We start from the raw sequence: 13,688 nt of genomic DNA on the forward strand, positions 1-13,688 counted from the left end.
CACCATGACTGTTTAGCAAAACACCAGTAGGTTCTCTTCCAGGGCTGATGACTTTCCTAACCATGGGTTTTGAACATGCTCACAGTACTACATATGAATTCCCTCCTTTGTAGCAGACCTGAAAAATTCAATCAAGATAGCAGTTGCTCCCCCTCCAGTCCCCCCATGGTCTAGTCACTGTGGTGCCAGTGAGCACAATCTTGCCTATGGCTCATGTTCTTTCTGATTTTGATTTTCTATATTTTGGTTTTCAATATGCAATTATATTTCAAATATTGTTATGTTGCCATTTTAATGTTAAGGCATAAACCAAGTAGGGATTTTCTGGACTGGCAAAAATTAAAATTAATAAGAGCATGTATCTGTCTGCACACATGGGCACACATACATAATTACTTCTATTTTAGTATGAAAATCCAGCAAGGATGAGCAGTTATGGGTAGGATAACCCATAGTATGAAACAATGCCAGATAAGACACTAAAAATACCATAATATTTTCAAGGATTTAGAAACCACTTTAGGAATATCCCATCTTGGCTCTGTGTGAATGGAGATGGCTTTTACTTTTTCAACCACAGACCTGTGCTTTCTTAGACAACCATCTATGGTTGTGAAAAGAGCTTTCTTCTCCTCTTTCCCAGCATTCCTCAGTGGGTGGGTACCATCCCTGATGGTCAGGCACTGGTGGTACCATGCCAACAACATGCTATCCTTAATGGATCATTATGTGAGGTACTCACTGGACTATTGAAAACACCAGTTACCTAGCCCATCTTTATGGGTAAAATCGTATTGTCACATCAAAGCAATATGAGAATCAACAGCAATAGTAACAAAACACAAAATAGACTTGGGAAGTCCTTGAGCCCTTCCTTCATTTTCTTTTTTCCAAATGAGTATCTTACTTCATCAAAGGTCTCTGTGCCATTTTTAGATTAAACATCTAGCCTTGGTTTATCTAGTATAGGCTCTTCAGGGCCTTTGCGCTTCCTGGCCATTCGCCCAACCTGGGAGGATGGCCCTAATTGACACTGTTGAGACCTTTCCTGGAAAGAATCTACAGGCTGAAGCCCAAGGCTGGAAGATTTTGTACAGACACCACTTTCTAAAGCACACAGCAGGGTGAGTTGCCAGGTTGGCCTGAACCTGACAGCACTTTGCTAATGCTTTCCAGAACCTTCCAGTCTGCTGCCAACCATTACTACAATTTTTTCCTTGGAAGAATGCGTTTAAGGGGAGAGTTACGAAAAAGATGGCAGCTTTGATGGGATCTTTATCTGAGTGACATTGAAATTGACTCCCACTTCTAAAAATTCTGACAGTAACACATGTGCTTTTATGGTTTGCACTTTGCAGAAATAAAATTCTTCTGTGAGACTCCAGCCATTGCTGACATTGTCATCCTGGTGGATGGGTCATGGAGCATTGGGAGATTCAACTTCAGGCTGGTGCGGAATTTCTTGGAAAACCTGGTCACAGCATTCAACGTGGGCTCAGAGAAGACACGAATTGGTATACCTTATGGACCATAGAAGCTAGTTGCTATTGCAAAATTTCTGGGGAGATTCTTAAGAAATCCATAAACCCTTTATGAAGCTACTTTCAAAGTTATCAAAGGATCAACTACGCTGTTGTTCCTGAACGCACATATTCAGATCAATAAATATTTATTCCTAACAATTTTATATTATCCCTACAAATTTCCCAATTCATGCTGCCATTCACTTGACTATTGAAAACACTAATTCTCTGTGTTTACTCTTCCTTTTAGTATTAATAATAATGAAGCTTTAGAACATAGCTTGCATAAGAATTCATCACACAGCCATCTGTGTTTAAAAGAAGCAGCCAAGTCCAGGGAAATGTTGCATTGAAAAGCTGGAAATAATATCTTGGCATTATAATCTTTGTCAAGGTAATTCTAGTTAAGATAAAAAGAAAAAAAAAAACTCTTGTAAATCTTTGTGAAATATTCTAAGCAATGAAATAATATATTTTCTGTAAAAAGTCATAGCTTTTAAGTAATCATTAAGGAATATCATTCCTTTGAGAATGAAAGGACATAAATCTGGACCTTTCATCTACACATCACTGGCCTTTTTGCATTTAAATGCCAAATACCTTGTTATTTGATAACTTCTAAATAGCTAGAAAATACGTGAACTCCCTCCACTCTTAGATACATCCATCTAGACTCCTTTAGCTGAGGCCAGGACCTCTCTTTGAAAGCACTGTGCCAAGCAAAGAAAAGAATGCTAGACAGATTATGCCTTGAGTCATCATGCTTTCGAGAGTGGTCATGTGATCCTGAGCAGCATGTAACTCCCAGTTTTCTCTTCCTTCTCTCCAGGATTGGCACAGTACAGTGGGGACCCCAGAATAGAGTGGCACTTGAATGCCTTTACCACCAAAGACGAAGTGATTGATGCTGTCCGAAGCCTTCCCTACAAAGGAGGGAACACTCTAACAGGTATGTATTCTTCAGTGCTCATTTTTAGCTAAGTATTTTGCTTGGCTCCTTTTTAAGAGGTGGCATAGTGTTATTTTTTATTTTTAGTTTTTTTAACCATGTAACATCAAAAGCTCTTAGATGGACTTTTTTTTTTAATCAAACAACATTAAGACTTAATCAAATCCAATTCAAGATATACTGATTTTATACTTAGATTCTGAGGAGCGATGACAGAAGAACATTAAAAATCTTGGTTTTCCACAGTTACACTACTACATTTTCTATACAAGTAGGAAACATGCTATGTTCAGTAAAACATTGCAGTTCATAGCACACAATAGCCTTGAATCTGGACCCAAGTGTTGGCAGTGTTCATTGGCATGGTGTGGTATGATGGTACACACAGTGCTGTGTGCATATTACGCATCCAGAAGTAAGGTCGCAGTGATGCACTGTGTGATGTGGTATGGGTGAGTGCAGCCAGAAACACCTCAGATTCATTACATGCTATTTATTTATCCATCTACCTATATATCTAGTTATTTGTATTTACTTGAGGCAGTGTCTCACCATGTAGTCCTGGCTGGCCAGGAACTCTTTGTGTAGACCAGACTGACCTCAGACTCACAGAGATCATCCTGCCTCTGCCTCCCCAGTGCTGGGATTTAACATGTGTGCCATTGTGCCTGACTCATTGTATATTTGATTTTGAGTTAATTTGTGGTCCAGTGTATTCGGAAATCTTAACTATTGGTGGATTTTTTTTTTTTTTTGGCTAGCTTGATGACCCCAGATATATAGGGGTTCATGTGACCCACAGTAGGAAGCTAGGCTCTAGAAGAAAATGAAGCCATCATCGAAGCCGTAGCTGTCAGCAGCTGCCTGGTGTTTGCCATCTTGGTAGTCTCTCCTTTCTCTTTTTTGAGACAGCTATGTAGAAGAGGCAGGGTTGGAACTCAGCAATCCCTTGCCTCTGCCTCCTGAGAGGTGGGATTCTGAGTGTGCATCATCACACTCAATGTTATCGCATTTTTAATTAATGATTTTTTTTCTTTATCCTGATTTGAAACTTCAGTTACTTATTATCATGAAAATATTTGAAGACTTTTAACCCACTAGTATTTTTAATAAGTGATTAATAGCAATATTTATATTAAAATTATGTGTAGCATGAGCTTAAGTGCTTTGTGTAGATGTGATTTATTTCGGATTATTTTATTTTTTAGTGCACCAATGAGTTTAATGATAAAGTAGATGACATACAATAACAAAGGAACAGTACAAGGAGGAAGATGGAAATTCAATCAAAAGATCCAAAAGAAATACTAGCTGTAGGAGGGGAACAAAAACCAAATAAACATCCACTATAAAACAAATGAAGACCATATTGGATGGGTTTAGTAGACTGGCCATGACTCATGAAGAATCTCTAAGCTTGACGAGCTCTGTAACAGAAAAGAGGGGAAAAAACCCAAACTAGAAGGGCAAGGACTATAGAACAGCTGCATAGACACACAGATAACAGGAATTCCAGAAGAGAAGGGAGAAGGATGAAGACATGATACTTGAGATAATAATAATATTCCCCAAATTAGCTCCAAATTCTAGATTCAAGCTCCCTTTCTCCTTTCTTTCTTTCTTTCTTTCTTTCTTTCTTTCTTTCTTTCTTTCTTTCTTTCTTTCTCTCCCCTTCCTTCCTTCCTTCCTTCCTTCCTTCCTTCCTTCCTTCCTTCCTTCCTTCCTTCCTTCCTTCCTTCCTTCCTTTCTCTCTCTCTTTCTTATTGTCAAGCACCAAATTCTAGATTCAAGCTCGTTCTCTCTCTCTCTCTCTCTCTCTCCCTCCCTCCTTCCCTCCCTCCCTCTCTTCCTTCTTTCCTTCCTTTTTTTTTTTTTTTTTTTGATTCTGGGGATTGAACCTAGGACTTTCTACAGGTTAGATGAGGACTCTACCACCGAGCCACATCCCAAGCACCATTTGAACAGATTTTAACCTTAGAAGAGCTGATTCTCAGCTTTAGCCATGAAGATCTTAATACGGACTTTTAGGCAAACTGTTGGCAACTTGATAATTACTCTTCTTGCCAATTGGAAGCATACTCTAGTGGAATTGTTAATACCAGTGAAGAATTATTAAACATAGATACAATATTGCATGTTTTCTTACTCCTTTCCAGGTAAAAATCGCCCCAGAAAGCAGTAGCATGAGTTTAGACCTCAGTTGGGCATGTAGATTCATGGTTAGTTTAGGGAAGCATGTGTGAGGCTCTAGAGTCAATCTTTAGTCTTGGTCCCCAAATAAAGGAAATAAATAAATAAGATCAATGACAAAGAAAAAGGGAGAGGTTTTATCATCTAACCTAATTCTTGATACTTAACAAGACTACAGTAAATGTTTGTCTAAAAGATTTCTTGCAATAAAGAAGGTTGTTGTTTTATATATTAATTTTAAAAGAAGAAAAAGAAAAACAAAGAAAAAATTTCTTAAATAGCATTATAAGAGACAAAAATGCTTATTAAAGATTCATCCACAAGAACTGCATTTACTATTAAAATGGATGAAATGCATTATTCTGCAGTAATTTGACTGTTATTGCTATGTTTTCCACTCTCTGAAGAAAAGAAGTCTAAGGAAGAATCCAGACTGTGTTATCATCTATGTTGTATACTCTGATGCAATAGCAGGTTCTTTTTTTTTTTAATTACCTTTAGTCTAATGGATTTGGGTTTTTCATTAGCTCCTATCAAATTGTGAAAATGAAGGCTCACATCTAATAAAAACCCTTTTAGCTCTGTTCATCACAGGGATACGATTTCCAATCTAGAACACTCTAATTCGAAATGTTTGGTTTGTGTTTATTTCTCCTAGGTCTTGCTCTGAACTTCATTTTTGAGAATAGCTTTAAACCAGAAGCAGGATCGAGAAGTGGGGTTTCCAAGATTGGCATTTTAATCACAGATGGAAAATCCCAAGATGATATTATCCCACCCTCTAGAAACCTCCGTGAATCTGGTGTAGAGCTGTTCGCCATAGGTATGTTTTCTTTTTAAAATCTCATTTAGTTATGTATTTGTTTATTGCTTACTTATTTAGCATGTATCAGTGGAAGTGTGTGTGTGTGTGTGTGTGTGTGTGTGTGTGTGTGTGTGTGTGTTCAGAGGGAAACTTGTGATGGTTGGTTCTCTGCTTCCACTGTGTGAGTCCCAAGAATGGAATTCACTGGGCTTGGCAGGAAGTGCCTTACCCCTCCAAGCCATCTAACCAATTGTTTGTTTTTAAGACAGGTCTGGCTAGTAGCTGACATTGCTCTTGAGCATGTGATCCTCTTTCTGTTTGAGTGTTGAGATTACAGGTGCCAGCACACCCAACTGCAGGATGTTGCCTATGTGTCTTGAATGGTCCAGCTTCTGTTGTGGATATTTGTGCAACACGCCACAACTTTGAAAGCCAGAGGCCAGAGCACTTTCTGTATCAGGCTTGCCATCTGAGTCCAGCTTTTAAAATAAGAGTGATTCTGTCACGTACACCACAGTGTTTGGAACTCTAAGACAAACACTGAGCACCAAACTTTTGAAAAGGCATCTAGTGATGTGCTAATGTTAGATTCACATTTGTTTCCATTTAATCAGTCATGATTTGCTCTTCAGGGTCAGTTTGTAGCTGTCTGCTGGTTGTACTAGAAGAAATCACTTCCCACATACTCAAGGAATTAAGAGGCCTGCAGCTATTAAAGACATGTGGTGTTGCCGACTTGCATCAAGCACTCTCAAAGCTATCATTTTATGAAAGAGGATATATACAACAGACCCAGAATAATTACAGAATATTTATATGATAAGCTTTGGCTTCAATTAAAATGTTTACAATTTCTCTGGCAAGAGGAAGGTCTTCTGTTTAGCAGAGAGACCAATAAACTCTGGCACAAAACAAAACAACAGCCTGATTCCCAAGGATACTGAAACATTAATCAAAATAGTATAGCAAATCCCTCAACAGGGCTCTGAAGACACTTACAGTCTCTTGTTATGAATGGCCCACTTAGTTATAGTTTACACAGTTAATTATTCTGCTGTCAATCTTTAGTCTCATTAGGATGTTCTTATCAAGAACACACCTCAGTCTTTTCATGGACTTTCTGTATTCTTCATCAGCAGAGGATACTTTCAGGTCAGAAAAGATAACAGTGGGTACAGTCCTGAAATGGACTCCAGGCTTCTGTTCCAATCCTACTGTCTTAGTTAGGGTTTCTATTGCTATGAAGAGACACTGTGACCACGGCAACTCTTATGATGTTTAGTTGGAGCTGGCTTACAGTTCAGCGGTTTAGTCCATTATGAGCATGGTGGGAAGCATGGCAGTGTGCACACAGACATGGTGCTGGAGAAGTAGCTGAAGAGTTCTACATCTGGATCCACAGGCAGCAGGAATGTAGCCACTGGGCCTAGGTTGAACTCCTGAAACCTCAAAGCCTACTTCCAGTGACACACTTCCTCCCACAATGCCACCCCTACTCCAACAAGACCATCCCTCCTAATAATGCCACTCGCTATTGGCATATGGCTTCCATTTTATTCAAACTACTATACCTACTAAATTGAAATTGCTAGCGAGAAGGTGTCTGGCAAGCTATGCTTTAAAAACATACCCAGATCAGGCCAGATATAGTGGTGTATGCCTTTAATTACAGCACTTGGGAGGTAAAGGTAGGCAGATCTCTGTAAGTTCTGTGCCAGTCTGGTCCGCATAGAAAGTTCTATACCAGCCAGGGCTACCTGTGAGACTCAGTACTTTGAAAACGCTCTTCAGGGTTGAGAATTAATGACAGACCCATTAGAGTACCCTCTCTATGTGGGCTGATTCATTTTTCTCCTTAGAGAAAGATCTTAAAAGATTCCGATTTACACATTTTTTTTTAATTTTTATAGTAGAGCAGGTTGCTGCTTGCTTACTATTTTTTAGGACTTTTTTTTTTCTAAGAAAGGAAAACATTTCATTGGGGCTTGCTTACAGGTTCAGAGGTTTAGTCCATTGTCATCATGGTGGGAAGCATGGCAGCATGCAGGTAAACATGGTGCAGGAGAAGGAGCTGAGAGTTCTACATCTGCATCAGCAGGCAGCAAGAGGAGAGCTTTCTTGTTTGCTTGTTTTGTGTTTATGAGACAGGGTTTCTCTGTGTAGTTCTGGAACTCACTCTGTAGACCAAGCTGGCCTTGAACTCAGAGATCTGCCTGCCTCTGAGTACTGAGATTAAAGGTGTGCACTACCACTGCTGGGGTAGGACTTAATTCTTATAGTGTTTGACATGTCTGACAATAGTTGCAGAAACCACTGACACTGTATTCTTCCCTTCTTTTCCAACTCCCTGCACCCTCTCTAAACAGTGAGTCACTGAGGGTAAGATTGTACTTTCATCTCTCCTTCCCATACTCCACCCAGTGTCGACACTTGCCAAGTGCTCTGTAAAGGACCTGGTGGTCTAAAATATTTCAAAGATAGCACTATTACTCTTAACATTGAAAATCAAGATGTTCATAAATGGTGCATCTAAGCAAAGTATATTATTTTTGTTCAAGTAAGCAGGGGATATTGTTTTGAACTGTACAACTGTTACTGCTACATTTTTCCATTCATAGAAGAGGAAATAAAAGAGGTCCAAGGGAAAAATTAGGAATGGATCGTATTCAAACTTTGCTTTCATTATTTTTATATCACTGTTATTTTGCTTGCATATGGCTGTGGAAGACAAGGTGAGTATTGTATCCTAGCAGTATGGAGGAGCCATCTCATACCAGTTTTCAAGAGCCAGCTGTCCAGCTGTGCATATTGCAGCCCTCATCTGCATCTTTTGACCTTGCATAGGTGCTTGACATAAGATGTAGGTATCTATATTATAGAAAATGGTATATACTGGAAATGAGGGCAGCCAGATGACTGTTGAGTATTTAGCAGCATACTCCTGGAACACATAAGGGCAATAAACAATGCTATCATTTTAGTCTTGGGGACTGATTCAGTTGCTTTTACTAGGCATTAACATTTATTACTCTGAAGTTGAACAGTGCATCTTTCAGAGCTGCCCATGAGAGAAACAAATGCCTATAATCCATTCTTAGACTTGCTGTTCAGATTGTGGGTTATAGAATGCTTTATTCAAGACTCACTCGCTTCACTGTGTGCCAGGCATTGTGGTGAACTCTGGGATGCAGAGATGAGTGGCGCAAAATTCCTGACTGCACAGATTCCTTCCAAGTCATCATCACCATTTCCTTTATTTTCCATGCAGTTGCAACAGTCAAACTATTTTATTCATGAAGACAGGGAAGCAAAAATATGGGAAGGGGGAGAGACGAAATCTTTTCTATCAAGTGTAGACTTGCACGACATGAGGAAACATCCTCTCCACTAAGTTTTAGCACACAATCAATGTTATATTGATTCGGTTGTGTATTCTAGAAGTCCTGTGGCAAGAAACTTCAGATACGCATTTCTGTAAGTCTGTCATCCTGTAAAGAAAGCCTCTGCAGAAGAGCAAAGCAAATGGAGGATTATTTTGTGTGTTTATCTTGAATCTTATGCTTTGTTACTAACCCTTAGAAGAGTGTTTAAACAAAACTTCGTGAATTCATCTAGATGTTATTTGAACTTCTCTGGAAACTTCCTGGAAATGAGCAATATTCTTGCTTGTGCAGCCTCCTAATCACTTAATTCAGTGACTACCAAAGCTTTCTTACTTAGCATGCTGAGTGTGAAAGAAGTCACACATAAGAAGCATATAAGAAGTCACCTGTGCTGCTCCAGGCATCTCTCTAACGAACATCTAAAGTGCCCCTCTTAAATACCCTCGATGGTTGATACTGCAGGAATTTCTAAAGAAATCCTCCTTGTTTGCTGACTCTTGAAGAAATCTCCCCTCACACCCATGAAACCTAGTCATGTGCACTTTTCAATCTCCAAGTTCCTTTGGGCTTTGTGATGTACCATTGGAGAGGCAGCGCGGTGTCGTGGAACCACCACACCCTTTCCAGTCGCATGTCCTTTAGACAAGTTTGTGAACTGTGCATGTGTAGAGCAGCAGAAACAAGAGTGGTTGTTGTGAGGACTGAGTGCACTGATGAAATGAACAGCTCACTGCAGGGGCAGAGTAAACACACTGCAAGTGTCTCCAGCCACTGCCTTTTGTCCTATGATTTTGCACTATCACCCAGACACTCAGCATTCTGCTTTACCTGTGGTGATGGAATTCAATAGAGACAGTAGAAGGAACAGAACTTCCTTATTTGATCCATCAAAATTTGTAGAGATCACTGGGCAGTAAATTGTGTTTGAGTCCATTAAAAAGTATCTTCACTCATATTTCCCTGTGGTTTAGTACTGTATAAAATAATTATGCATATAAAGTTTTCATTCTAGCAGTATTTCTCAATTTTATTTTTTTGTGGTGCAGCATCTCACATTATAGATTAGGAACTCACAATGTGGCCCAAGCTAGCTTTGAACTCATGACAGTTCTCCTGCCTCCAGGGTGCTGAGATTATAAGCATGTTTCTGAATGTAAATAAACTTGTTTTGCAGAAGTTTAAACCTGAAGATGGATAGTTTTGGTACTGGTTTAGTTACTCTTGATTCTGCAATACTTGTGTAAGACAGAAGTTATATCTGGTTATCTTCCTGTTGGGGTGCGTTGAGCAGATCACTACCTAATTACTTAGGAAACAACTCACGTGAAACATTCCCTTTTTCATTTCTTTTGGTTTTTGAAATGGAGCCTCACTATTTAGTAGTACTATTTGGTTTAGGATTCACTCTGTAGACCTAGCTAGCCATGGATTCACAGAAATCTGCCTGCCTTTGCCTCCCAAGTGCTGGGAGTCAAGGTGTGCACCATCCCACTCCACCATATGTTTTCCTCTGGAATTAGAACAAAACACTCCAATGAATAAATACCGTGCATTCAGTATATCCCCTCAACTCTCCCACCCTGCTTTTTCTTTCACCTTCTCCTTTTGAGAGTCCCCCTTCTTCCCCTAAAAAGTTTGGTTTATATTTTCACATCATATTTATGAACAAGATTTTCTATATGTACCTAAAATCTAGGATAAGAAATGAGAAAAGTACAGTATTTGCCTTTCAGAGACTGGCTTAATTAATACGATTATCTCCATTTACATCCACTTTCCTGTAAATGACATACTTCCTCGCTATGGCTGAAAAATATTGTCATGTATATATGCCACATTTTCTTTATCCACTTCAATGTTATTGGACACATAATTTGATCCAACCATCCAAGTAGAGGATGCTTTGGTTGTGGTAAAGGCCGTAGGGTGAACTCCACTACAGTTGCTCTTTCTAATGAGGCATCGAGATCATCCTCCTCCCTCTCATTCTCCATGGCAGGGGTTAAAAATGCTGACCTGAATGAGCTGCAGGAGATTGCCTCTGAGCCGGACAGCACTCATGTGTACAATGTTGCTGAATTTGACCTTATGCACACGGTGGTGGAGAGCCTGACCAGGACTGTATGCTCCAGAGTAGAAGAGCAGGATCAGGAGATTAAAGGTAAGGAAGACAGAGAGGTCCATGGATGTGGGCAGCACAATATGCACAGGTCTGCCATTGTCTTCACAGGTCTCTAAGCACACACACACACACACACACACACACACACACACACACACACACACGCACACACGCACACACGCACACACACACGTATCTAGCACTGTGCATACAGCCCTATCACTGTGGATGCTGAACCGCACATGAGGGAAAACATGTCCACACAGGTTTATCATGCTCACAGGTCTGTTACCGTGCACCATGTACATATGTCAATCATGGTGGGCACATGGACTGTAAAATTTCCTATTTTGTTTTTCAAGTTGATTTTCTTAATACTGCATTTCTTTCTGGTGCCTGAGTCTTTAGTCAAAAGGAAACATATACACTGGCAGTCTGAGGGTAAGGGAAACCTGCTTTGACCAGCAGGGACTTTTCTCTGACATGTTAGCATTTAAAGCATTCTGTTCTTCAAATAAAACTATCAATTTTGAGATCATTATACAGTCACATAGGTTGTAAGGAACAGCACACAAAGAGCTAGCATTGTCTTTTCTAGCTTTCCCCTAGTGGCAGCACCTTGTAGTGCCACCATAGCTGCAGTGTGTGATGAGTAGTGATAGATTCGGTATGAAAAACATTTCCGTCACAGGAGTACTCCTGCCATGGTTCCCAAACAGTCTCACATCCTTTTAGCACCCTCTTGCTAAATCTTGACAGCCAATAGAGTGGTCTCCATTTCTATTCTTTTTTTTTTTTTTCATTTCAAAACTATGATACAAATGAAGTTATTGAATATTCAGCCTTTGGGGATTGGAATTTTTTTTTCATGCTGAATAATTCCCTGGAGATTTATCCACAGTATATGTGTATCAATAGCTCTTTGTTTTCATTGTAGGGCTATCTTCTGTAGCATGGATGTACCACCATTTGTTTAAGCATCTGCACCTTCTGGATGCTTTCCAGTTTGAGGAAACAATGATAAAGCTGCTGTGAATATTTGTTTATTAATTTTTATGTAAATATATATTTTAATTTCTCTGGAATAATGCCCAGGAATGCAGTGACTGGACAGTATCTTGAGTGCATGTTTAGTTCAGTTTGGTTTTCATTAAGAAACTGCCAGACTATTTCTAGAGTCTACAATTTATTTTCCAGTGGCAACACGTGAGTGATCCAGTTGCTATGCATTGACACCAATATTCATGTTCTTTTTGGTTTTCTTTTAATTTAAGCCATCCTAGAAGGTTTATAGTCATACAACATTGTGAATTTTGATTTTCATTTTTCTCATGGATGGTGATATTGAACCTTTCATTTGCTTGTCTTCTCTTCTCTTTGTCCTCTGAGGTGAAACACCTCTAAAGACACATTCATTGCAAAGACATGAGGCATTTCCGAGTTGAACATTGTGTACCACCATCATTTTGGTATAATTCTGTAGTTTCATTTCAGGCTCTTTGGCCTGTTCCTTTAGGTCATCTTGTCAATTTTTCTTTCAATAATAATTTTTAATTTACTGTAGCTATATAGTAAGTCTTTAAATTGTGTAGACTTGAGTTCTTTCATTTCATCATTACTTTTCATTTATTTATTTATTTATTTATTTATTTATTTATTTATCTATCTATCTATCTATCTATCTATCTATCTATCTATGTATCTATCTATCTATCTATTTACAGATTTCCGTGACTTCTATGTAGACATCAGGTTTCAGCCTTTGATTCTCTCCTCTCCTCCCACTTTATAGAGACAGTGTCTCCCTTGTTTCTGCTGCTATGCTATTTGAGGCTGGCTGGGCAAGACATTACAGCCTAGTCTGCTATCTCTCTCTCCCATGCCCCTTCAGGAATGATGGGGGTGCAGATGCAGACCACCACACCCTTGGGTTCTGGGGACCTAACCTAGGATGTGACTTGGGAAGCTCATGCTTTTACCCATTGGGCCATCTTCTCGGCCCTTGATTACTCAAGTTCTTAAAAACTCTTTCCAATTCTTTTTTTTATTTAAAATTTTTAAAATTCATTTTACATACACACCACAGCTTCCCCTTTCATCCCTCCTCCCATCCTCCCCAGCCTCCCCTCTGACCCACCCACGTCCCATTTCTTTATTAATTTACTAAATACTAGGATATCATTATCCCACAAAAACTTACTTGGATTTTTGATAAGAAATGCATCATATAAATTATCAATTACCAAATATCCACTTGGGTGAAAGAATCCTTTTTTTGTGTGGTATCTTGTCCATGAATATTGTGCACCTGTCCGTATGGTTAGATATGATTTTTCCTTTCATTAGCATTTTATAGTTTCCAGGACTCATGAGTCCTATCCACTTATTTATTATAAAGGCTTTGTGAAAATTATACAAATTATATGAATGATTTTGATTGAATTTTTAATTTCAGTGTCCACATGTTTATTTCTTGCAAACAGAAGTAAATTTGATTTTTGCATATTTATCATGAATACCATATATATGACTTGAAATTACTAATAGGTTAGGGGTTTTCTTCTGGATTGAAAATACTTTTTTATATAGAAAATCATATAATTTATAAAGGCAAATCATTTTTTTCTTTTTTTTATTTCTGCAACTTTTATTTCATATTCTTACCTTACTGCATTTGCTATAATTTTCCACACAAAGTTGCATGTAACTATTGCAT

General features: G+C 38.9%; 1 protein-coding gene across 2 annotated transcripts in view; it reads left to right on the plus strand.

Moving 5' to 3' along the window:
* Positions 1-13,688, plus strand: part of Col14a1 (collagen type XIV alpha 1 chain) — a 203,460-nt gene that overhangs the window by 59,971 nt on the left and 129,801 nt on the right. For both annotated transcript variants that reach the window (XM_036208869.1, XM_036208870.1), the window contains exons 6-9: positions 1,359-1,514; positions 2,353-2,472; positions 5,321-5,485; positions 10,850-11,011. In XM_036208869.1, the coding sequence (XP_036064762.1) occupies positions 1,359-1,514; positions 2,353-2,472; positions 5,321-5,485; positions 10,850-11,011 (603 nt within the window). The remainder of the gene's footprint in view (positions 1-1,358; positions 1,515-2,352; positions 2,473-5,320; positions 5,486-10,849; positions 11,012-13,688) is intronic.

This window comes from Onychomys torridus, chromosome 16 (assembly GCF_903995425.1).
Source record: "Onychomys torridus chromosome 16, mOncTor1.1, whole genome shotgun sequence".
NCBI classification, from domain to species: Eukaryota; Metazoa; Chordata; class Mammalia; order Rodentia; family Cricetidae; genus Onychomys; species Onychomys torridus.